The sequence below is a fragment of the Aythya ferina genome, assembly GCF_964211825.1.
Source record: "Aythya ferina genome assembly, chromosome: 3".
Lineage (NCBI taxonomy): Eukaryota > Metazoa > Chordata > Aves > Anseriformes > Anatidae > Aythya > Aythya ferina.
The window spans coordinates 24,795,726-24,820,418 of record NC_140298.1 but is presented as its reverse complement, the minus strand read 5'-3'; the positions used below and the strand labels follow the sequence as shown (position 1 = coordinate 24,820,418).

General features: G+C 34.5%; 1 protein-coding gene across 1 annotated transcript in view; it reads left to right on the top strand.

The window, feature by feature from the left end:
* TARBP1 (tRNA guanosine 2 -O-methyltransferase TARBP1) overlaps positions 1 to 24,369 on the top strand; it is a 34,363-nt gene extending 9,994 nt beyond the window's left edge. The window contains exons 10-30 of the mRNA XM_084512547.1: positions 128 to 266; positions 715 to 811; positions 1,115 to 1,290; positions 4,318 to 4,415; positions 5,527 to 5,688; positions 7,182 to 7,375; positions 8,083 to 8,335; positions 8,424 to 8,612; positions 11,149 to 11,348; positions 11,515 to 11,586; positions 12,533 to 12,653; positions 14,155 to 14,265; positions 15,148 to 15,297; positions 16,537 to 16,623; positions 17,459 to 17,655; positions 18,441 to 18,522; positions 19,798 to 19,969; positions 20,235 to 20,426; positions 21,453 to 21,577; positions 22,740 to 22,876; positions 23,989 to 24,369. Coding sequence (XP_084368673.1) covers positions 128 to 266; positions 715 to 811; positions 1,115 to 1,290; positions 4,318 to 4,415; positions 5,527 to 5,688; positions 7,182 to 7,375; positions 8,083 to 8,335; positions 8,424 to 8,612; positions 11,149 to 11,348; positions 11,515 to 11,586; positions 12,533 to 12,653; positions 14,155 to 14,265; positions 15,148 to 15,297; positions 16,537 to 16,623; positions 17,459 to 17,655; positions 18,441 to 18,522; positions 19,798 to 19,969; positions 20,235 to 20,426; positions 21,453 to 21,577; positions 22,740 to 22,876; positions 23,989 to 24,151 — 3,117 coding nt within the window. The 3' untranslated portion in view covers positions 24,152 to 24,369. The remainder of the gene's footprint in view (positions 1 to 127; positions 267 to 714; positions 812 to 1,114; positions 1,291 to 4,317; positions 4,416 to 5,526; positions 5,689 to 7,181; positions 7,376 to 8,082; positions 8,336 to 8,423; positions 8,613 to 11,148; positions 11,349 to 11,514; positions 11,587 to 12,532; positions 12,654 to 14,154; positions 14,266 to 15,147; positions 15,298 to 16,536; positions 16,624 to 17,458; positions 17,656 to 18,440; positions 18,523 to 19,797; positions 19,970 to 20,234; positions 20,427 to 21,452; positions 21,578 to 22,739; positions 22,877 to 23,988) is intronic.
* The last annotated feature ends 324 nt before the right edge of the window (positions 24,370 to 24,693 follow it).

Genomic DNA, 24,693 nt, shown 5'->3' with positions numbered 1-24,693 from the left:
TGTGGATCTGCTGATGTGACAGTTCATATTTGACAGTGCTTCAGCATACTGTTGTTACCTTGCTAAAGTAATGTCAGTACAGAGCTAGCAGATACAGTTAAATAGTAACATACTGATTTTAATTTAGCTTTGCAGTTGGCTGCAAGTGAATGACAGAAACTTCAGAAAGTCTGTGCGCTCTGATTTTGAGCATCAAGAGACATCATCACTATATCAGTATGTACGAGGTCTTGTGGTAGAGTATCTTAAGACACCAGCATCTGAAAGTAAGTTCAATATTTGTTAGTATAAAAGGTTCTTAAAGATAATTTTAAAAAAGTACTTTGGATTTTAGAAGTTACTAATTTGTTTATATTGTACTTAGTCAAATTCTGCTAAAGTTGTGGCATTGGCATTCATCATTCTTAAATATGAACTTTTATTTGACTTATTTTGAATATGCTAATATGTTTTTAAAAGCAGTAGATAAGTCTGTGGGAAATCTGCTACTAAATACAGCTCATTGCCTTAATTTGATTTTGGTGCAGAGGCAAATGGGATCAACTTCTATGATGTGTAGAGGAAAAGAGTTTGTATTTAGATAAAAGAATGCAAAAAAAAATAGTAATATTATTTTTAAAAGTAGTTGCTTTTATACTACTAATTTCTTTAAATATTTTATTTTAAAATGCTATTTTCTAAATGCTGTGGAAACCTTAAAATATCTTTAATTAGGAGAAAATTGCTTTATGCCTGACTGGTTTGAAGCTAAGCTTGTTGCAACAATGATACTGTTGGCTGCTGATGTGGAGCAGATGAGGAATAAATCCAGGTAAGTATGAATTATCTTAGCTTACATTTTTGCTCTTTTTCTCTTATCCACCTATGCCCTAAGGGTCTGACAGAAGCCTAATCAAGATGGGAAGTTGTCCATTTGTCTCTGTAGACATTGGGTCATCCTGGTAGACCCTTAGACCTTGTCCAACTGTTGCTGCAAACTTACTGGGTAACATTTTTATAGATACTTAAGTGGCTTGGAAACCTGTGTCCTATTTATTTCCATAAGTAAGTGACTTCAGCACTTAAGGCAGATACTCAGAAGAAGACTCTCTTTTTAATTTTTGTTTTTGTGTAGTGGAAAAAGCAACATAGAATGGATTGAACTAGAGGCTTTCTTGAACCCTCTGCTGGATGTCTTGATGAAACTTGGCAGTAATGCTTACATACCAACACTGAAAACAGATAAAAGCCTACAGCTTCTCTTGAAGTTATTGCAGACCTGTTCGTTAAAATGTTCCAATACACAAGATGGTTAGTGATATCTTCAGTATATTGTGTCTTATATTAATTATAGTCTAACTAAAAATAAGGTACTTAATGTTTTAAGGCTATATTGTTGAATTAATACTAGTCTAGAAGTGATTTTTTTAAGTGGACAAGCTGAGATATATTTTATGAAATCAGGCTGTGGGTCCAGTCCTACAAAGGCTCTTCTGAAGGTTTCCAAGGACTTGGAATTGAGAATGTGGAATCCTAAAAAAAAACACAGTTGTTATCCATTAAGTTTAGGTTTGCAGTTAGTTAAATTTTGGAGAATGTGCCCGTATTACAAGTATCTGTAGGCCTGTTCTTTGCTGATGTATGGATTTCAAAAATCATTTAGCCACTTGAAAAATAAGTTAGTACAGAAGCCCAGCCTAACCTGCTTAGTTACCCCAGGTTCAGGCAGAGCCTTACTCAAGTGCATAAAATGGTCCTCCTAGATCTGCTGTTCTCTGGGTTGACTGGTAGGTATTTTTTTCTCAGTTAATGCTCTTCAGACTGCAGAAGTTAGGATGACGCTAGTTATTTCACAATCTTAGGTGTGATTTTAGCTGGCAACTTTAACTGACTTGTTTTAGTTTAGTGTTGGTCAAAAGCAGAAAGGTTAAGTGGTGCTCATTTCAGCACAAGCCTGCTGGCATGATTGATGTGGTCCCCCACAGATTGAACAACATGTAGCCCTTTCAGCTACAAAGTCCGGGCAAAAGCTGTGGAGTCCTTACTACTCCTTTGATCAAAGGTTTTGTCAATGTGTAACCAGAACAGCTCTATTGTTTTTTTTTTTTTTTTTTTTTATCCTGAGAGCAAGTGAAACGTGGCAACATAATTGTTGTGATTAGAATACAGAACTAAATCGAGGGATCTTGACATTCAATTTCTGCTTCACCAGATTGTTGTGTGTTTTTTTTTTTTGTTTTTTTCAGTGTTTTATAACATGAAATACAAGAGTATACTGTGGAGCAGGGGCCACAAATTTAGGCTCTTACATGGGGGATGAAACGATTTTGGGTACTGCATCCAGATTTCATAAAGATGTCTAAATGCAGTCCTGAAGTAAATTCCTAACCTTATTTTAAAAAGTACTTTATATAGTAACCCCCCTCTTGAATTACAGCTGTTTGACTGAAATGTTGAATGCTAATTATGCAGGCTGTTACAGTTCCTGTTGTGGGATGGTCTCTGACTGCTGAGGTGGATTCCTTCAGATGAAACTAAATTGGAAGATGTGTTTCAACTGCCAGTGTACTTTCAGGTCACAGCACTGGGCTAGAGCAAGCTGGAAGCAGAACCCTCTAAAACACATAAGACAGTGTGTTAGGTTTTTATTCCATAAATAATTTCCTTATGTGCTGCTATGCTTGCTAATGTAGATGCAGTCCATTGCTTCTGCTTTGGGAATTTGGATGCCTAACTTAGCATTAGTTCTGCTGCCAGAGTTCTTAAGCTATTGCAAGGCTGAGCATCACAGGATCTTTGTCCTTTTGAATGCTTCCCTCCTGTACATGTAGGTGCCATACTACAGCTCACCATCAGTAGCCTTTCAAGAGGCTTTTGGAGTTGGACTTGTAGTATTACATCTGTTTATGTTAAGAAAAGTAATCCTTATATTATTTCCTACAATGTTTTCATGGTTCTTCATCTTGCACAGGAGAGTCAAATAATAAATCTTGCTTCCAGAGCTGCAAATAGACTGCATTGGTGGTTGGTGGGGTGGGAAATGTAATGCTGTAGAATGCAAAAGCTTTGTTGCCATGAAGGTGAACAGTCCTTTCTGTCAACTGGAAAATGAGAAAATGTTGGGGAAGAAGAAAGGAATTTTTTTAAGCTTCTAAAACAAAAATAATAATAATTAGGAAGTGCTTTTATTTAAAAATGCTGTAATGGGGATAGACATATATCTGAAAGCAGCAGTATTTTTCCAGAGGTCTTGCTGTCTATACAGCTGTGAGACTTCACTGTTTTAAACAGTAAGTATTTGCTATTTATTGTTTTCGAAAGTGTTACAGAGCCACTGGTAGCAAATTGTGGTTTTCTATCTTAAATGTTTTATCTGAAGAATTTCTGAATTTTAATTGCAGAAGACTTTTTAGTGATTTGAAACTTCAGTCACTTTTAGAAAAAAATGATTAAACATCAGTAATATGACATAGCTAAACTGCTTGTTCTATACACATAAAGCATTAGAAATGCAGCAACAATATTAATTTGGAACTTCTGGAAGTGCATCCTTTTATATTTCTACCTTTTGAAGGTCTTCTTCCATTTCATAAAAACTTTGCTGAATTAAGTCTAACTCAAGGTCAACAAGTGAAAAATAATCAGTAGATGTATCCTCTGGGTAACTCCCCTAAATACAGAAACTAACGACTGATGGTTTTAGATCAGGATGGTCATGCAGAGGATTTTAGCTCCATTTTCATGTTGATATATTATTTCTTTGGCTTTCATTACCAGCTAGCTCTCACCCTTTTGAAGCACAGATTGAAGTGTGTTTTACCAGGGGTAAAGATTGGTCTCTATCTAAATCTCAATTATCTTTAAACAGTAAAAACCAACCAAACAAAACCAAAACCCCCACAGTTTTCACTTCTATACATATTAGAGAGAACTGCATTTTTCTTGCATATAATTAATGGCTGGATGTGAAAACTCTGTCCTTTATTAAGGAATACATTTATGAATAAGGTGTTTGTGCACAGGGATGGAACTAGGGTGAGTGTGCATTAAAAAATGGAAAATCAAGCTTTTATTTTTGGGTGTCCCATCAATTTTTTTGGCTCACCAATTCATGATAAACCACAGGAAAGGTTATCATCTGGTTTGATTCTTTTCGCTCTGAGGTTTGTGTTGCTACAGTACTGAACTGTTTTAAGGTATTTGAATACTTATTTAAGGCATTTGAATACGTATTACTGTATAACATTTGCACTGTAACTTAAATCCATATGATGTAATAAATTAATTTAAGAAAGTGCACTTCTGTATGTTAATGCATTTATTTTGCTTTTCACACAGATAAAGTATTGTCTTTTATTTGGAAATCTCTAATGACACCTGTGGAGAGTATTCTTGAATTTATACTCCGTCAGCTTACTACAAATGAATTAAGTACGGTAAGTAGTTATGAGACTTACTTTGGTGTGACTTTGCTTGTTAATTTGATTTTACCTATGTTCTTTGTTTTCATACCAAGTCTTTAAACACTTCAGCATTTCTGTGCAAGTAGACTTTTTTTGTAAACTTTTTTTGAATGGATGCAATGAGTTATTTAATGAAGAGTGAGTTTAGAAAAGAGAGCCAGTTCAGATTTCATGGAGAAAGTTATATGGAAATGTGTGCAGAAGTGATAATGAATAGAAGTCAAAATTACATTTTTTTTGCTTGGGAAAGCAGAAAAAAAATAAGTCTGTACAAGAATATAGTAACAACAGCTGGAAAAAAGTTCATGTTTCTGCAAGGGTGAAGTCTTCGAAAGAAGCATGGGACTCTGGGGTACCTTCTTGGAAACAGCATGAAAAGTACGAAGTAAAAGAAACACAAAGAAAAAGCTGATAGCAGACAGTCCCCAAAATATGAGTGTGATAGAAGACAGATAAGAAACAAGCTACTGCATCAAAACAAGTGTTAATGTTGAATCAGGAGAATTTCAGTCTGAATGTGGGTGAAAATGCAGAGGAGCTACTCCGAAAACCAAAGGATTTTTTTATATGATTCCCTGAGTGAACAGCTTAATAGACGGGTAGTTTTATGGTGTGGAAAAAAAATGCAAGTATGATAGGCCAGGAGAATTAAAAGCCATAAAGCAAGATACAATCTTGAGATAAAATCTAGTTGGAGAAGTGCAGGATGTACCATTATATGTGTATAGGGTGCAATGCAGTGCTGTGTTCTGATAACTGAGTTAGATTTGAACACTGTTTCAGGCTAGCTCAGGTGGTTTTATGGGGCATTCCTTTGCTCCCAGTAAGGGAAATAACTTTGCCAATTAAAAGAACTGGAGATTTCTTACAGAATTTCAGACTGCCTCTTCTAAGGCATAATCACAAACACTAAACTAAAATAACCTGTAAGATGAAAAGACAAGATTTAAAATACTAATAAATTTGTTTTCCTTCCTGTTGCTTACCTTCTACTATCATTGTTGATAGTAGTTTTTTTTTTTTTTTTTCTCAGTTTGTTTCCACCTCTTAATGCTTCAGTTTATTTTTGTATCCTCTTTCTTAGGTTGGCGATCTGGATCGTTGTGACCTATACTTAGCCTTAATTCCAGAGATTGTGAATTTGTGCTCACAAGTCAGCTGGAAAAAGTTACCAACTATCAAGAATTTCATTTTGTCCCTCACTAATGCCTCTATTCGTAATTTTCGAGAGACAAATTGCAAAGAGGTAATTAATGCAGTATTACTTATTACAATATATATATAAATTAAAACTGTAGTTATTAATACAGATATCAATGATATAGCCATATTTCTAGTATAATTTTTGTGTATGCATGTATACATATTTTCCTGCCTGTGTAATTAGTTGTGAATATAATGTCAATGTAAAATACTTGTAGCTAAGATTTTTAGTACTTTTGTTTTCTTACTTGTTTCATTTTAGTTGTATCGACTTTTATTAAAAAATGAAACTTTAGTTGTAATATAGGACAGTAGGTACTCAAAAGCTTTTTTCCTTGAACGTGAACTGATCCTACCTAGGTTGTTATAGTTAAATGAAAATGCCTTTGGTATGCCTTAGTATCAGTGATCTTCAGAATTTCAAAGTTTGAACATAGAAAAAAAATCCAGAACCTAGCATTGCTTTGGACTTTCATACAATTCATTATGTTCATTGTTCTATAGCTGTATTTCAGGCATACTAGCCTATTACATACATTTTCAAAAGGTAAAGAAACATTACTGTCATGTAAAAGGAAGGGATTAAACTAAGACTTCCTGGCAGTGTAATCGTTGGTATTGTCTGGGTTGAATTATTGATCAAGAACAGTTAATAGCACAGTAAAAAGATTGTAAGTATTGGATTTGCTAGGTTTACTTCTCTAACAAAGAACAAGAATGAATTTGTAACAAAGAACATACATGAATTATGTGCTTAACACCAGTAATTTCAAAGTAAACATTTTTTTCTGGTTCAGACGTGTTCAATGATGCTTTTACAAACTTCTTTTGAATTCAGTGAAAAGTATACTGTTATGATGACTTTTCCAGTTGCTCATATATCACATTTTCAGCTGAAGTTTAAGAAAAAATAAAGAGTAATTTAAATGGGAAAATATTTTCTGTACTCTAGACAGCTGAAAGTAGTTTGAAGGTATTTAAATAACACTGAGCTTTTAATATTACTAGGAAACTATATGCTTACTGATGCTTTAAGATTTTTTGTTTCATTCAGCTTTGAATATAGGCATACAAAATACAAAATAATGATAGTACGTGTTGTGACCATGGAGTGACTGTTCCAAGAGGCTAGAAGGAATTCCAGATTTGCACTGTCCTGTTGCATTGGGTTTGTGACTACATGGACGTGAATCTTTAATTGGTGTCCAGCAATATACGGGCTGCTACCTGGCGATATACAAGTGTTCCAAGATAGTGTCAAGCTAGACTCTTGCACTTAATGAATAAATGACTGTAATCTGTAAGGGTTGTACTTTTTTTCAGTGCTCCCAACTTGTGCTTGATTGCACCGATCTAGCTAAGGCAAAGCTGTGTTATGCCTAGGTTAAGAGAAAGGAAGTACAGGGGTGCAGAGTTGTTAGTTTATGATGTCCAAGATGATACAAACAGAAATACCATATGTATTGTTTGGTTATTAATATATTAGAAGAAATTGATGCATGTTTGATTGTTGATATTTGATTTTGATCTTATTAGGAGCCGACACTTAAAGAACAAATTAGAAAAGTAATAAGCATGGCCTCACTCACAGTAGTTTGTGAGATAATGGATCGGAAACCTGAAGCACATCTTGAAGCTCTGCCTTCTGTGGATGCTCTAAAGAGATTTATTTTGTTTTTCCAATTTAATGAAGTTGTAAAGAAACCATCTTACACTGAAGAAAAAAGTAGGTACGTCTGTGATGTAGCTTAAGTAATACTTCAGAAAAAGTTGGATTAGAGAGTAAAGCAGCAATTGAAGTGCTCTTTTTTTTTTTTCCCCCCATCTTCTCTTTGATAATGTTATACGAAGGTAAAAAGGAAAATATCTGAACACAAAAGATTCGTTCAGGTGCTGTTCTGACTTAACATTCAGATTTTAGAATATTAAAGCAGCCATAGTAGGTCAGACCAAAAGTTCTTGAGCTCAGTCATCCAATTCTGCAAAGCTATTTACTTTCTAATACTACGTAACCAGATCTGGTTTTGAATACTGCTAGTACTTGTGCCAGCTTACATATCTATAGAGAACACAAAGCCATAGCATGTACACAAGTTGGTTGAAAAGGAAATGATTCACTGTTGGGGAAGTAAAAGAAGCCCAGAGCAAGTCAGAGGGTTAAAAAACAAATACTTCAGGAACATGACTGTATGGAAAGCATATAGTGATGTTCCCAGAAGTTTGAATAACGAGATTACTTGAGTTCAGAACTCATTTCTCTGTGTTTAGAAAATTTACTTGTAGACTTCTCTTCAATGAGTTTGCCCAGTCTCCCTTTGAACCTGTGTAAATACTAGGACCTCAAATATATTAAGTACAGTTAAGCTGTTCCTGGTAGATAGGAATGTGCAAGATGAATTAATATAGTATATATTTAAGAATAACATTTTTCTTACAGCTTATGTGAAGAAACATCATCTCAGGGGTGGGGAAAAATTGTTGCACGCTATGTTCGTGACCAGTGGATCTGCCTGCGTTTTGTTTTAAATAAGTTTCCAATGCTGGCTCAAGAAGAAGCAGCTTCAGAATTGCCCTTATCTATAGTTGAAAGGTCAAGAAAAATTCTACAGTCTGCGTTAGAAGCCCTAACTATTCTTCCTTCAGACCAAGTTTTACCTGTGTTCAACTGCATGAAAGTCCTTGTTCCCAAGGTAAAAGATATAACCAACTGGAAGATACCAATAGTTTTGTTTGGTTGTTTTTGTCAAATGTACCATTTTTTTTTCCTCTTTGTTCTAGCTCCTGAACTCATCAGAATCTCTCTGCATAGAAGCATTTGATTTGGCTTGGAAAATCATATCTTCGTTGAGCAACACACAGCTAATATTTTGGTCCAATCTGAAAGCATTTGTTCAGTTCATCTTTGATACTGAGGTTCTAGCTGTTGCTGCAAGTGCAAAGGGTCAAGCATATGCCAAAATAAAAGAGGTCAGTTTAAGGATTCTCTTTGGGAAATGAACACAAAATTTACCTGGATCTAAAAATGGGTTTTACTTCTTATTTTCTTTTTGGTGTTTGTGGTGAATTTTTCCTTTTCGAAAAGATACTAGTTTGATCTGAGAATTAGAGTGAGGATAAACAAATGGGACTTCAAACAAAAAGAAGCGTTAGTTCTTTTTGGTTAAAAAAAAAAAAAAGTAAAAACATTTGTGAAGCCTTCGTGTTCATTCATTCAGTCACCTTTTTCTCCTGCTCTGCTGGTGAAGGTAATAGCAAACAACTGAAGGGTATCTGCAATGCAGTACAAACAAAAGATCAAAATGCATATTTCTAAAATGTTGGTAGTTTGTTTGCCAACTTGTGCTACTTCAGAGTAAGGCTTACAAATGAAAAATTGCATATCTGTTACATCTGTTAGTTGTTCTTCTAACACAGAAAATGAAAAGTACAGTTTCTTTGATCTTTTTAGACTGGTATGTTCTACATTCAGTAAAATGTGTATTTTGGTCTTTGTTCTATACTTACATTATGCAATTCCTCTGAAATTTGTTGTTGTTTGGGATTTGCCACCTGCACTGGCAAAAACTTAATATTCTGGGAATTTTTTCTAGTGGTCTTTTAAGAAAATACTTTCTCAGATGAAAAATTACAACCCTTCAACACTTAATTAGATGCTATGAGGTAGATTTAACTACTTTAACAGCATCTTTAAATTTCTTTTTTTTTCTCTGAATATCCAGGTGTAGGAAACAACAGAAAAATCATAGTCTCCTTAGAGCGTGGTAGAACTGGCTTCATATTTTGGAAGACAAAAAAAGATTTTTTACTGTTTTTTGTAAGATGTAGCTTTCTATATTTCTGAAATCTACATAAATGTCATGGTGTTTTCATTTTGAGTCACTGTATTCAGTACTGGGGCTTTGATTCAACTTGGCTCTATACACAGGAATGACATAAATATTTTTCTTTTAAATAATCTTTGATGTTTCCCTACTTTTTTGATTGCTTTTTCCCCTGAACATTAGATGTTTGTACAGAGCAGTCCACGATTACTGTAACACATTTACCAGAGCAGTAATACTTCATAAATGTTACCCATATGTATGTATGCTTAGAATTATTGTCTCGTGCTGCTTTGCACGTAGCACAGAAGTTACCCTAAAAGGGGTTGCAGTTTTGCCTTGAAGGTCCACATAATTAGCTTTGTCCTGATCTCGAACTCATATTTGTAAGTAATAATTAAAAAAAAAAAAAAGTATTAACTTTTTTGGGCTTATTTTCTTCAAAACAATGTTGCTGTCATCTATTTTAAACAGTAGATAACACTTCGTATTTGTAGTCTTAATGTGGACCCAAGTCAAAATAAGATGTATCCAAAGAGATGCAAATGCTTAGTTCTAGAAACCTGCTAGCTGTTTCTTTTAATGAATGTCTGGAGTTAGTAATTGTGTGTGGTAACTGATGAGCTGTAGCTTTTATTTATTTATTTTTTTAATTTTCAAGAACTACTTGTCTTAACTTCAGTGTTAGTGTTTGAGACATTATTTAAGGTGTACTTTGCCAGTGTTGAGTCTGGAGTATCAGAGACAGCAATCAAATTGTCTGCAGTGAGGCACACTACGACAACAGGCATCAGGAGGTAATGAAGGTCTCCTATATTCAGCAAAGGGCATCTGGTCGAGCCACCCTCTGCCCCTTCATAAGAAAATGAAGATAAAGTTCCCAAGCAAGTGTCTACTTACATATATTCTTATCCTACTCCTTGGCAGTTTCTTTTGCCATTGACCCCTTGTGCAGTGGATATATAGTTTTAGCTAAAACTAAAAAAAAAAAAAAAAATTATAGCTGAATTGCCTGATACTGATTTGCTACAGAAGCATAATTTTGCCAGCCACAGTCCACTGTCTCCTGAATAATAGTTAGGGGGGTGGAATGGAGAGATACGTTTGTACCAAAAAGGAAATATTGCTGTAGTATAATACAGAACATCTTCTACAGAGGTGCCCAGGAGCACTGTGGTTTTAGGCTTTGTTTCTTCTGCTTTCTTCTTTTTGATTTATGCAAATAATCAATTGTGCTAGAACTTAAGTTTCCTAAACTTCAATATGAACTTCAATTTCAATGTAGATGTAATCCTCATTAAAGAGAATTAATAATATAGCTACATAGGGAATAAATTGTTCTTTTTTTCTAAATTAGTGAGGATTGATTAAAAACACCAGGTTTGTGTACTTCAGCGAAGTAAGCCCAGTTGCATTTGTTCCAGTTCCCAGGAGATTCTTGTAAAACATGTGTTGCATTTGTTCTGTTTTCTGTTCAGCATAAACATCGTGGGCCACTTGTTAGACATTCACCTGCCAATATAATCAGAATTGTGGATAAATTCAAGACAGCATTAACCTGAGCAAGTCTCAGATGCAGGAGGGAATCACACCTGCTTTAATAGGATAACATTGCAGTAGTTTTTAATAATTCTAGCAAATGTAGAAACTAGACTTTTTAATCCTTTATTTTGTCTTTTCAGATAATTTTCAAGCTCATAGATCTGTCTACTACAAAGACTGGAGTCTTCAACATAGTCATTAGTCATTGTTGTCAATCTTGGATATTTCCCACCATCAATGACAGAAGTGCTTTGACAGATGCTTTCTTAAATGCTGGGAATTACTGTGAACTTATCACTGAGGCTTGTGTCTTTGGAACTGTATTTAGGAGGGATCAGAGGTAAAAAACAAACAAAAAAACAAACAAAAAAACCTTCAGGTCCATGTGTATGATTGTTACAACTTTGTGTTCTTTGTTTTCTTTTAATCTCTGAGATATTTGAGAAGAGTTTTTTTTATGTGCTTTTCTGCTAACTTTGTTGCTTTGTCTTTTCTTGTCTGAGAAGACTCATACAGGATGTGCATGCCTTTGTAGAAAGCCTTGGAGAAAAATGTGCCGCAAACGTTGTTACAGAAAGGTATGTATCTTAAAGTATTTAGTCTGAATAGTGTCTTAGTCACTATTGATGCTGTAATAGGAAAGATGTTTTTTGAGCCAGCTTCTTAGGATTATATTCATAATCTTAAATATCAGTGAAAGGCAGTAATGTCACATCACATTCAAAATGTAGATAGGTATTTTCAAGAAAGTATATTCAAATTTGATAACTTGAATGGGACGGAAATAATTGCTTCCTCGTTATTTCACCTCATAAAAATAAGACTTTTTAGGGTGCAGTTATCATATGGAGTGCTGATTTGTATCTCATCATTGCAGACTTAATAGTTAATAAATTTAGGCTTTAATTAATGCACCCGCATTTGGAGCTTGACTTTACAAGATGGGCTCTAGGCCTTTTTATTTTAACATACTGGTAATAAGCTCTGCCTCCAATTTTCCAAATTGGGGGATGTTGGCTACTAGAATATATTTTTCCAGCTTGACTCCCTCCTTTACTCAGTGGAAAAAGAGAAACAGTTAAAATGTGGTATTTTGGGGAAGTGTTGTTGACATGGCCTCAACTGGAACTCACCAGTTTTCTTCATCATCAATGATGGTCTGGTTTGGGTTATTTGTGTATTCTGTCATCTCACTACAGGCAACTTGATGGCAATTTCTCAGTTTTCTGTGGCAAATGGGATGTTTACTGTGTTTGTTTTGCCTTCCACTTTCAAGATTTCCCAGCATATTTACAGCATTTACCATTCTTCTCAAAATTTGAGCTTTCTAATGTTTTTTTGGCATTAACTAAATAAATATGTTCATCTTAAACATGTCCTTTGACTTTTTTTATGGCCCAGTCTTTTCCGCAGTTGAGAGCATTGTATGTATGTTCAAGGTAAAGCTTGCTACTGCCTTTTAAATTTAGGATTTATCTTTATATCTGAACAAATAGTTTGACTTTTTCTATTAATATTTTACAGTACAAACCGAGATGATCACTATGTGAGGGTTTGTGCTATTAAATTTCTGTGCTTGTTGGATGGATCAAATATCTTGCATAAGATGTTTATGGAAGACATTGTCAGCAAACTACTTGATAAAGTAAGCTTCATTTTTCTTGGTATATAAATGTAATGTTAATATAAGTATTAAAATGCAAAGTACTTAAGAACTTAAGGTTGGAAGGTTGTTTTTGTAGTTATTTGTATGGCCTGTCTAGATTTGCCCTGTAAGACGCTTTTTTTGCTCATTATTATAAGACATGAGCTAATTTAGCCAAACTGTAATGGTTAAAAAAAAAAAAAAAAAAGTCTCTTCCAAGTTTATTTCAGTATTTTAGGGGATGTTCTGACTTCACCGAGTAGTATCCAAATATGTAACTATTGATCCAGTAAGAATTTTCCTCTAGGCTGCATTTCGAAGCTCTGTGTTTCACCTTAACAATTACAAACTACATTTTGAATTGTGAGAGCAATTGTCTAATTAGGTCTTTATAAATGAAATTAATGGAGAAGATCGGGGTCTGATTTTCATTTATACCATGACTGCTTGTACACTGGCACTAGTGTAAAACTAATGGTAATTTACTACAGCTGCTGTTAGAACATAACCTGTGCATTCTGGTAGTATAGAATTCTGGTTTTGTCTGATGAATAAGAAATGGGTCCATTATTCATTCCCTCCCTCAATTAACTGGTAAAGAAAAATTTGTAATATTTTTGTTACACGATAAATCAAGTGGAAAAAAGTAATGTGAGCTTTAAAAAGGATTTCCTTCCTTCCTCAAATAGGAGGATTAAACATGTTTTTTAAAAAAAAAAAAGTGTATTTGCATTTTAATATTGATACAAGTTCCATATCAGTAAATTATTTTCTTTTTAAAAAGCTAAGGAAATAGTTTTCAGTGTCATATGTTCACTAAGAAGGCCAAAACAAAGTACATAGGGAAAGAATCTAAAGCTATATGAGTATGTGAGAACATGAATTTGTTATTTTCAAAGCTTCATTTATTTGATCTATTTTCTTTCACATAAACATCTTTTTTATTGCAGAATACTAGTTTCTGTCCCAAAGCTACTTTTGCAGTTACAAGCTGAACTAATCTAGAGCATGATTAAATCCATTTTTATATGTAGACATTAAAGTAGAAATGCTTGAATTTATATACTCATTTCTTCACTCGGGATATTTAGTTCTTGTTTTAATATAAATAAATGACAGCTTGTCTTCATGCTCCATTTTACCCAGTATTATTTTAACTGTTCATATACAGTAGGTGCTGCCTTAACATAAATTCAACTTTCTGCTCTGTGAAGATTCTTAATATCTAATGTTGTTATGCTCTTAAGTAAAAATACTTAGTATAATTGTGTATGTATTTGTATGTGTGTGTGTATATATATATATAAATATATAAACTTTCAGCATATCTCACTTATAAGCTTCAAAATTTATTTTTAAATAATATTAAAGTATTTGTCCTAGCTTTGTAGTGCTGATTACTAGTTGTGCAGTAGATGCTGTTCTCAGTACAGTTAAATACACTTCCATGTCTTCAATTTTAAAGGAAAGATGGATAATGCAATTTCTATCTTGCTTTCAGGATGATCAGGTGTCCAGATCTAAAACACGCTATTACGCAAACTCTTTACAGCACAGAATTAAAAACCGGATATGGCAGACGCTCTTAGTTCTTCTTCCTAAGCTAGAGCAGGTATTACTCTTCACTAGAAATTTTTTAAAGATTTTTTTTTTTAAATCTGCTTTCAACAATAATTTGTCATACAAACTGAATGCATTAATTGTAGCATGGTATAGAAGACATCTAATCTCTGTGACTGATTAAACATTTTGTGTAATTTAATTCTTTCAGTCTGAAATAGTGGATTTAAGTATTTCTAGAGGTCACTAAAACCTGGATCTTGGATTTGTGAAGTTGATTTCATCCAATGCTTCTTAATAATGATGTTTGGAAAAATTAGTAAATTGCTGTAAAGTCATGGGTGTTAGATCTAGATCTAAGTTGTGAAAAATTTTCACTGAAAATTTGAATATGTAGGGTACTATACTTGGTCTCCTAAGGAGACGTTGTGGCAACCTTGCAGTGACCTAAGTTCTTCCCTAGGGGTGCTGTCTCCTTACTGTAACATTGTACCTATGAGTTTTAACATTCTTTAATAGTTCTTTATCCATCAGTTATGATTATGAATGTTAAGTATGTTTTGCAAAGAGTCTATATTTTAAACAAAACAAAAAAACAAGAACCGAACTTCTTTTCCTCAGTTCTTCCATATGAGGAATAGAGAACAATATGGTACGTGTCTCTAATGTGTGCGTTGTTTAAACTTGCCTGTGCTATAGTACTGCTTCTGTAGCACTTTGCTGTCTGATCCCAGCCACCTTTATAGTCTTTTGCCCATAAGTATTACTTACATTAATTGTATAATAAAGAAATTAGATGGTTCTAAAATGTTTTAGTTTGAGTATCAAAAGTATTTCAAATATTATAAAGCTCATAATGTTTATTTAGATTTTTTTTCTTTATAGAAATAACTTTAATAATATCCTAAGTGATTGTCTGATTTTGTTTTCTCAGAATTTTTTGTGTGGCACCCTTGACAAAGTTTTTCAGGCTGGATTTGGTAACAATCAGGCATCTGTGAAATACTTCATAGAATGGATTGTTATCTTGAGTCTTCATAAATATCCCCAGTTTCTTAGTAAATTCTGGGATTGCTTTTGCTATGTAAGTAAGAACTTTGGCTTTCACTCGAAGTAATTTGAACAAAAAGGGTAATTTTTTTTTTTTAACCCATATGCTATATTGTGTGTATTCAGAGTTTCATTTAGAAGAAATGGGTTGTTGAGATTGGAAGTGAGTCTGGACTATAGTCTGAGCCATTTAGAAGTTTGTGATTTAGAATTGGCTGAAGACAATTCTTGTTGAGAGTCGTGTTGAGAGATTTCCCTTTATAATGTAAACTCTATTCTGGACTCTGCAGAGCTGGTGTAAGTGCCATCAGGAATGCAGACACCTTAAATTCTGAGTCTGGGAAGGTATTGCCAAGTCACTTTTTGCTTCCACACTTAGCTTCTGCAAGACTTCTGCATAGCCTTGTTTGTCAGAGGAGGAACATGGCTTACATAACACATACATAATTCGCAGCTTTTAATGTGAACTTCTGTCAGAATGGTATTCTAAAATGCAGCTCCAAAGTGGAGGCAGACTTTGCATATGGAACCCAAAAATTGTGAAAGGGTTGACTGAGCAGAACTGACTTACTAGCATTTCATTTTTGTGTTTTGGATTGAGTGATCACGCTTAAGATTAGAAATAGTCATAGTGTGTTCTGACGACCTTGAATTCATTAGCATCGTACATTTAGGCTGAGTAGATAATATGTACATGCATCAGATCCAGCGTATAGGAAGACATTACATGTGGGCCTCTGCTGAAGCTCACCACTCAACATAGTTAATTGGTGATGTTGTCTTGCTTATCAAATACAAATAGCCTAGTTGGTAGTGTAGTTATTTTTCAAAAAGTCAAACAGTAGGAGAAGAATTTAAAATAAAAAAAGAATTGAAAATTGTATTTATATATTTTTGCCCCAAACCAGGCTGGTATTTAATATCACCCTGTGTGACAACTTTGTTCACTGATGATGTGTGCTGTACTTTTCTCTGCACTGGGGACAAATATCTATTTCAGTGTGTATTTAAAATCCTTTGATACTTAGAGGGTCAAATTAATCTTAAATTTCTAGTTTGCTTAAATCTTGTAACAGTACAGTCTAATTTCTACCAATTTGAAGTTATCAAAAATACATTTCCTGCCACGTTTATTTTCAGTGAGACCACCTAATATAATACCAATGGCTCTGGAATGGCAGTGCAGGAAGTAAGCTTCTGCACAGTTGTGCTGTCTTTCACAAAATGTTTGTCAAAGAACTTTAGAAAATGTGGCGTTCTTTTTTCCCTTTAGGATGAGGAAAAGCTTAAGACAAGCATCTGTACATTTTTATCAGTGTTATCACACTTTGACATCATTCTTCAAAATACCTCAGAGAAGGTAAGTTCGGCTAAAATGGTTGTTTGTTCAGTTGCACTGTACTTGAATTTCTGAAATAACTGTCTTTGCTGTCTGTCTTCAAAACCTTTTTTAATACCTATATGCTGCTAAGGTACCTTTTGACACAGAAAATACCAGCTCTTCTCGCCACATCTGTACAATATTGGACTTACTGAAAACTAGGTAAATGGCAGATGTTTTGGATACATAGGGCCTGATTACCTGTAAATTTTTTAGAACAGCTATTCTAGTTTAACTAACCTGGGGTTGTTTTTTCTTGATCTGCATTTAATTTGCAGGATCCTGGGCTCAGGTAACCAGAAAGAAGGTAATCTTTTATAGAATAATAACACTCACAGAGTTCTTTGGAAATAGCTAGCCCCTGTTAAAGTTACAACATTTTTACTTGGAATTCTAATTTTTAAATGGAATTTTAAATACAATCAGAAGTTACATGAAACCAAGTACCACACATCTGCAGCAATCCAGGCGTTTCTGTTGTTTTTGACTCTTTGCATACATTTACAAAATAAGCTTCCTAAGTACTAGAAGATCAGCAAGTTGAACAAAGGCTTCTATGTATGCAGAATAGTATTTTTTACAACAAACTAATACATTTTCAAAACAACTATCTCTGTGCCCTAGTGAGAAGGAGGGAAAGAAGGAAATCAGAACCATGTTCTAAAGCCTGTATCTGCATGTATAGATGCTGTTAAAGCTTTTGGACTGAAAGACTTTTCTGAGAGAGCACCAGTTCTTGGGTCAGCCTTACTTTTCTACTTCCAAATGATACATTAAGACTTAACATAAATGAAAATCTTCTTTTCTTTTTTAGAAGCCAGTTCTGAAGAAAGCCCTCATAGTAGTTCTACAGTGGTGTTTCAACCATAATTTCAGTGTTCGACTTTATGCATTAGTTGCCCTTAAAAAAATTTGGGGAATGTGCAAAATGTTGCACGTGGAAGAATTTGAAGCTCTGACACCAGTCATTGAATCTAGCCTTCAACAAGTGGAAAACATGCATGGCACAGGGTTAGTAACATTCTTCTGACTTAATGCTTACTGTTATTCTTCAGAGATGTTTGCAGCAAGTCTTACTTTCTAAAATAGTACTTGATGATTGCTGTTGGTTTTTATTATTCTAATTTAAAAGAAAGGAAGTCTTGGAAGGTGAAGTCTGTTCATCAACAAATGATGTGATAACTTACTCTAGCACAACAGAGAAAACTGAGGCATATTTGAACAGTGCTTATAGTTTAGGGGAGGATTGAAAACAGTGACTGTCATAGGTGCTAAGCCATCTTGTCTGATGGGTTATGAAGAATAAAAAATCATTCTTTCAGACTTTCTGATACCAGTAAATTCTCAAAAATAAAACTGTGAAATGTTCTAGGTGTCATATTTTTCAAAAGTCTTCTGTGTGGGCAAAAATAAGTAATTAGGAGATTAATTTTGGGTGATGATTAAATGAGGTTTACATAAATGCTTTTTAGTTTAGTGCTTTGAAAATAAAATATTTTTGTGCCATATATGTGGTTTTTATCCGTTTTTACCCCTGTTGTTATGAGCTACTTAAAATTAGTTAGGGATACCCTTTATTGCCAGTCTTTTTTCTTCAAATAATGGAATTTGGAGACATGTTATGGGCCTTTTTTGAAACGTAAACTTATTTCCTGAATGCTGTATTTTTTAAACTGGTGCTCACTTAATTGTTATTTTCTTTGCCGTATAGTAAATGCAATTTTCCAATTTGACAATTAAAAAAATATGGTATGTTGTATTTTGTGTGCCTCTTGCATTACTTTCTGCAATTGCAGGAATGCCAGAAGAAACTGGCAGCGAATCCAAGATCACTTCTTCTTTGCAACTTTTCATCCACTTGAGGACTACAGTCTAGAGGCAAGTCCTAAAGAATACAGTTTATCACTGTATCTGCATAGTCGTACAAGTATATTTTAACTTTCTTTATATGCTCTACTGTAGGAGAAATAATGATAGACTCATTTAAAACTCAAAAAAAAACCACTTTGTGATGGATTTTACATTAAGACTACAACTTAATTATCTTATTAATGCTCTGCTATAGAATGGTTTGGGTTGTAAGAGACCTTAAAGACCACCTGGTTCCAAGCCCCCTGCCATGGATCCACTGCATGATCCACTAGATCAGGTTGCACAGGGCCCCATCCAACCTGGCCTTGAACTCTTCCAGGGAATACTTAACTAAATTGTTGTCTAATGTGAACAAAATACAAATATGTAGATTCTAGAACATCTTTTTCAGCTATATGTTTTGCCATAGCTTAAGTAACTGAAAGCTGAATAAACACTGTTATGGACAGAAGGCAAAAATATGAGTGCTGATAAAAATAAGAGATGGAAATAGGAGGTAAACTGAAAACAGATGGGAAACGTGAATACAAAATGAGATAGATGAGTTTTGGCACAATCAGTGCTTTCAGAAAATAAATTATTTGTATTTATTTTTGAAAACAGATGTTCTCTAAGGTACTTCTGTGAACACTTAGATATGTTAGATACGACTTACCACAATCAGGCAGTGAAAATCTTGAACAATAAGAAAAAGCAAGGCTGATGCTTGTTAAGTGTTTAAATGTATTCAGGGTACATCTTAATAGGATAACCACAACATCGGGGTTTTAAACTCCTCATTTTATTCATATGTTAAGTTTGAGCAGGGTGATGGTGGTGGTTGTTTTTGTCCTTGATTAATTGTGGTTAGCTGTTTTGGTGGTGCTGAGTTGGGTTTTAGGACTAGATTTTAATGTTTTTGACCATATTCCTCTTGCCTTTAAAGCAATCTGCTTTATTTACCTGAAGTTCATGAGGGTGTCTGAAAACCCTTTAGTGTGTTATGCAAAAAACATTTTTACAAGTCCTCTGCTGAAAAGTATAGAACAGTAATCAATGCATATCCTTAAAAACATCTAACTAGAGAGAGTAGCGTTATGAAAGTTTGGGATAGCACTCCATGTAAAGAGATGATTCATGAGGGTTGTTAGCAAGTTAAGTCACATGGCAAGAAAAACTTGTATTAAAAACATGGGATGATGGATAAAAGATGTGTGCTATAAAATTGCCTAGAGGTTAATTTATTACCTACTGTGAATGCTTTGAGTGATGCTCTGCTAATAATACTGTGTTACATTGCAGACAATATTTTACACTCTTCCACGCCTTTCAGAAGTGGCTGAGGATGAATGGATCTCACTCTGTAAATTTGACAGATTCACTGACATTCCTTTGCCACCAACATTTCAGTGGTATCAATCTCGAACTGAACTTCTTGATCTAAAACCGAGTGACTGGTCTCAGCAAGACATGGGTAAAATATAGCTAACCTGTGTTAAATGTAATTATTTGTGCATGGCAATAGTGTATTTCTGTACTAAGTCTTGTCTTAGTATGCGCACAGTCTCCGTTATTCTGCTATATTAGTTTTGTGTACGTGTGAGCATAGCATGTCCCATAAAATGGTAATAGATGACTAACGCTGCCTACAGGATTACCATTTAGGTAATCGTCTTTACTGAAGCATTAGTTCCACTATGACTTTTATATCCATACGACTTAATACTTGGTTTTCATAGGTTCAAATTCAGTTGAAACAGATGGCCAAACAGAATGGACTGATGTTCAGAAAAAGATTATACCCTGGAAAAACAGTACTCCAAGTTTAGACCTGGAAATGGTATTTCAGGACCGTGCTGCTAAACTTGGTAAATCAAACAGCAGGCTGATTGTGGTGGCTTCACTTATTGATAAACCTACCAATTTAGGAGGTAAGGTTGAATGGACATTTTAAAACTTTTATTTTAGACTTCAGAGTATGCTTGGCTAATAAAAATTACTTGTAAGATTTTTTTTAATATGTTGATATAAAAAAAAATATTTTACACAGAGAAATAGGTCATTATCCTGCAAGAACTTGGTAACCAAATGTTACCCCCTCCACAAAATAGAGTATTCTGTAGTTATTTATTAAAAACAAACAAACAAAAAAAACCCAACTTGCATGTAGCATGCATTAGTTAAATAGAACTTCATTGTACTTTAATTTACAGCTAGGTTCCTTCCTGCATTCATATTCTTTGTCACAGTTAAGTTTTTCATAACTGTGTATGCTACTAAAGGGAAATGATTTATTTTTTTGTATACCAATTAAACCAAATCTTGTAGATATACAAGATTTGTACAGCAATTCTAGTTTCTCGTGACAGTTGGACAACAGGAAAGTACCCACTTCTGATTCTGAGTGTTCCTATTGTGCAAGTGCAAGCTGTGATATAACAAATCCTACAAATACATTATTGCATTGTGCTTGCTGTTGTCAGCAGTTTTAATAACTAGAGGTAAACTGCTAATGAAAAATACACACACAAGCTGGTGCTGTCTGCCCTGTAATGCTGTGATGTGTCATTCTCAAGTCTTTTATTTAACTGGTATTGGATTTAGAGCTTAAGCGTGTGTGCGGATGTCCATTCATCCACGCCTAGGCTGTTATGCTGGCCCATTAGTATGTGTAGTTAGTACTGTAGAAGTGTGCTATCCAGACAAAGAGCTTTTTCCATTTTTATCTGTCTTCTAAGTCACAATTTATTTATTTATTTATTTTTCTGGTAAGATATATGGAACAACATATGATTTGGAAAATACCTAAAATACATGAAACTGATTAAAAACAGAGGGATAAAATAATAATGCATTTTACGGATTCTTTGTCCTTTTTCACTTGCCTAAAATACTCTGGCATGGTGTTTATATTATTTTCTATACAAAAATCACTTTAAATAAACCTTCTGTTGTAGGTTTGTGTCGTACAAGTGAAATATTTGGGGCATCTGCACTAGTTGTCGGCAGTCTTCATTACGTACAAGATAAACAGTTTCAGCATCTTAGTGTTTCTGCAGAGCAGTGGCTCCCCCTTGTTGAGGTGAATGGAAACAGTTTAATAGCTAAAAACTAACACGCCTTGAGTTTATCAAATGTTCAGTCTTACTTTTTTTTCCTCTTGCAAAATTAAGCTTCTTATTTAACAAGCTCCTGCTGTCATTTCTGACACTTAACATTGAATATTTTGGAAAAATCTTTGAGTCAGCCTGGTAACGAAGAATTTGAAAACTTTAGCTTTTATTTTGCTGTGATAAATTACGTGAGTTGCTATCATAGCTTAGTGGGTGTTTTATAGCAGAGTATTCAAATGGGATGTTTGTTTATGAAAGCTGAACAACACTGCATTTATCTTGCTTAGATAATTGCTTTTGGTAACTTAATGTGTATAATCATTAAATTTGCCTGAAGCTAGCTTGTGCTAAGCTTTTAGAACCTATTGTTTAGCTTAAAAAAATGAGGTTTTCAACCTGTATCTTTACCATTCGATAGAAGATATGGTTGTGGTATTTTACAGTAATTTGTTTTTCAGTATCAGCTTTAGTTAAGTTATCTGATAAATTCAGTTTGAATTTTTCATTTTTTACGTGGTGTTTATTTTCAGTTTATTAAGATTTTCTTTTCTAGAGCAATATAGCTGTAGTGTGTTTTGCCTAAAACAGAATGCTGATGAGCACACATTTTCATACCTAATCTCTGTGCTTCTCTACTGATGACAGAACTTCTGTTGCATGGAGAAATTGGAATCTAATACAAATAGGCAGTATAGAGTTGGAAGAAAAACAGAGAAATTATTTACCTTTATCTTAAGCTATCACAAGTTGTAATACAGGCATATAAGGCAACTGGCTTACAAGACTGACCAACCATTACATTGTTTCAGGAAGGGATTCCATGGTTAGGTAACAAGTATGCCATTTACCTTATGCAATAGCGATTCTTTTACATTCAGTTGTCAGAAGTGTAGAAATGACTTTGTTCATTTTATTCATGGAGGGAATTCTTGTGATATTACCTACCCTTTGTGCTATTGCTGAAGAACCTTTAAAATAGTAAAGTACATATATGGACAGTCTTTGGGGATAAGTCTCTTCCTGCTAAAAGGCTAAAAGCTGTCCAAGTAAATATTTTTTACAGTAACTTCAGAAGTTTACAAATAGCAGTATTTTAATATTTGTGTGTTTCTCTCTACTTTTGATGGACAGGTGAAGCCATCTCAGCTTGTTGATTATTTACAGCAGAAAAAAACAGAAGGCTATACTATTATTGGTGTGGAACAGACAGCTAAAAGTTTTGATCTTACAGAATATTGCTTTCCAGAGAAGTCACTGTTATTGCTGGGGTAAGAATGTGTGCTTTTTGTAAATCTACCTCTTGCCATCCATCTATCTATCATCCATCTATCTTGCCCTTCTTCTAGTTGGACCTGGGTATTGTGAAAACTGAGTGACACGTAAAGGTGGAATTAGAACAGGAAGGGATTGGGAAATTGGCAAGGAGTTTGGCTTTGTGTACTAATGGATGGGAAGTATGGATATCTACTCCTGAAAGATCCTTTTTTTCTCATATTTAGTAACCAATCTATATACTGCAAGTCCTTTTTTGTGGGAGACCCTTTAAAAATTCAGGATGGGGCAGATGTGGCATGTAGAAGCAGGTACAGCGTTTGTAGTTTGAGCAGAGGCTGAGAGGACTTTAGAGAAAAACAATGATCAGTTCCTACAACCAGGAAGCTTCAGATGTGACAAAGAAGAGGCTAAAGGAATCTATAAAGCATCTAAAGTCAGAAAGATCCTGGAATTGCTGGGCTGCCAACTGAGATCAGGAGGAAGGGGCTGTCCCTCCTTTTAGGACAAAGTAGGCAAAAATACCTGTTTTTCAGCCCTTTTAAAATGTAAATGTAGTTTGTTTTTAGACTGTAGTTTTCATAACCAATTTTGTTCTCTACTAATTGAAATAATAGCTTTAATTACTGAAAACCTTTGGTATCTTTTGATGTGCTCATTCTAAGGAAGTGAAATATTTCCAGTTGAAGATTTTGGTCAGTCTGAAATTCCCTTGTACCAAGACCTCATCACAAGTGAAGCAGGTAGTTGAGCCCCCCTGCTGTGCCAGCAGCTTCATGCCCTAATCTTATTTACAGCTATTTATTTTGCTGTGGATTGTCCAAAACGAAAATGGGGGAGTCCTGGTGCTAGCTGTTGCTGGCCCAGTGAACTGAAGATAAAATGCTCTGCCACTTCTCCTGTATCACAGCTTAGATCACCCATGTTTTCTTTGCATCAGTAATGTATACTTGCTTTAATAATAATAATCTTGTGCTCACCAGTTACATTTAAGGGCAGAAGCTCCATTTTCTGAATGGTATTTGGTTGCTATTGTGACTTCTGTATTTTCTGCTTTCTGGAACATCTGTCTTCCCCCATATGTAAGTTGCTGTTTCTTCTCTATTAGAAATGAACACGAGGGAATCCCAGCAAACCTGATTCACCACCTGGACGTTTGTGTGGAAATTCCTCAGCAGGGTATTATTCGATCACTCAATGTTCATGTCAGTGGGGCTCTGCTCATTTGGGAGTACACAAGGCAACAGGTGATCAAGCAGAAACAGAAATAACTACCAAGAATTTTGTGCCTTACAGTACATCTGGGTGACTTCCTATGGTGCTACAACATGAAATTCTGAACAGAAGAGATACAACTCAGGGTGAATGAGGATTTTACATTTTGCATGTTTTGTTCTCTGTAGTTCAGAGTGATTTTTTTTTAATGCCTTAATGCTTTACCTCCTTAAATAAACTGGTTTCATTGGTAATAAATGCTATTTATATTGCACATGGTGTGTGATTTATTTTGTGATCATCAACACAGTACCATGAACAACCACATTCAAAACATACCAAAATTCAAAACAGAGGATTTTTACTGTGGTTATTTTTGATGACAGCCATATTTGAAACTCACCACATGCCCTCCACTTACAACAACCAAAAATTCTCTTAGTATGAGTAGTGCTTAATGCTTCCAGTACCAGGTAGTGTAAGTAAATTTAACTTTCAAAATATATATGGAATCCGGTCTATCACAAATGTCTTGTGCTGTCCCTCATTGAAGTGTCCTTCATGGTCAAGCTTACTGGCCCTGCTATAAACCTTGGTA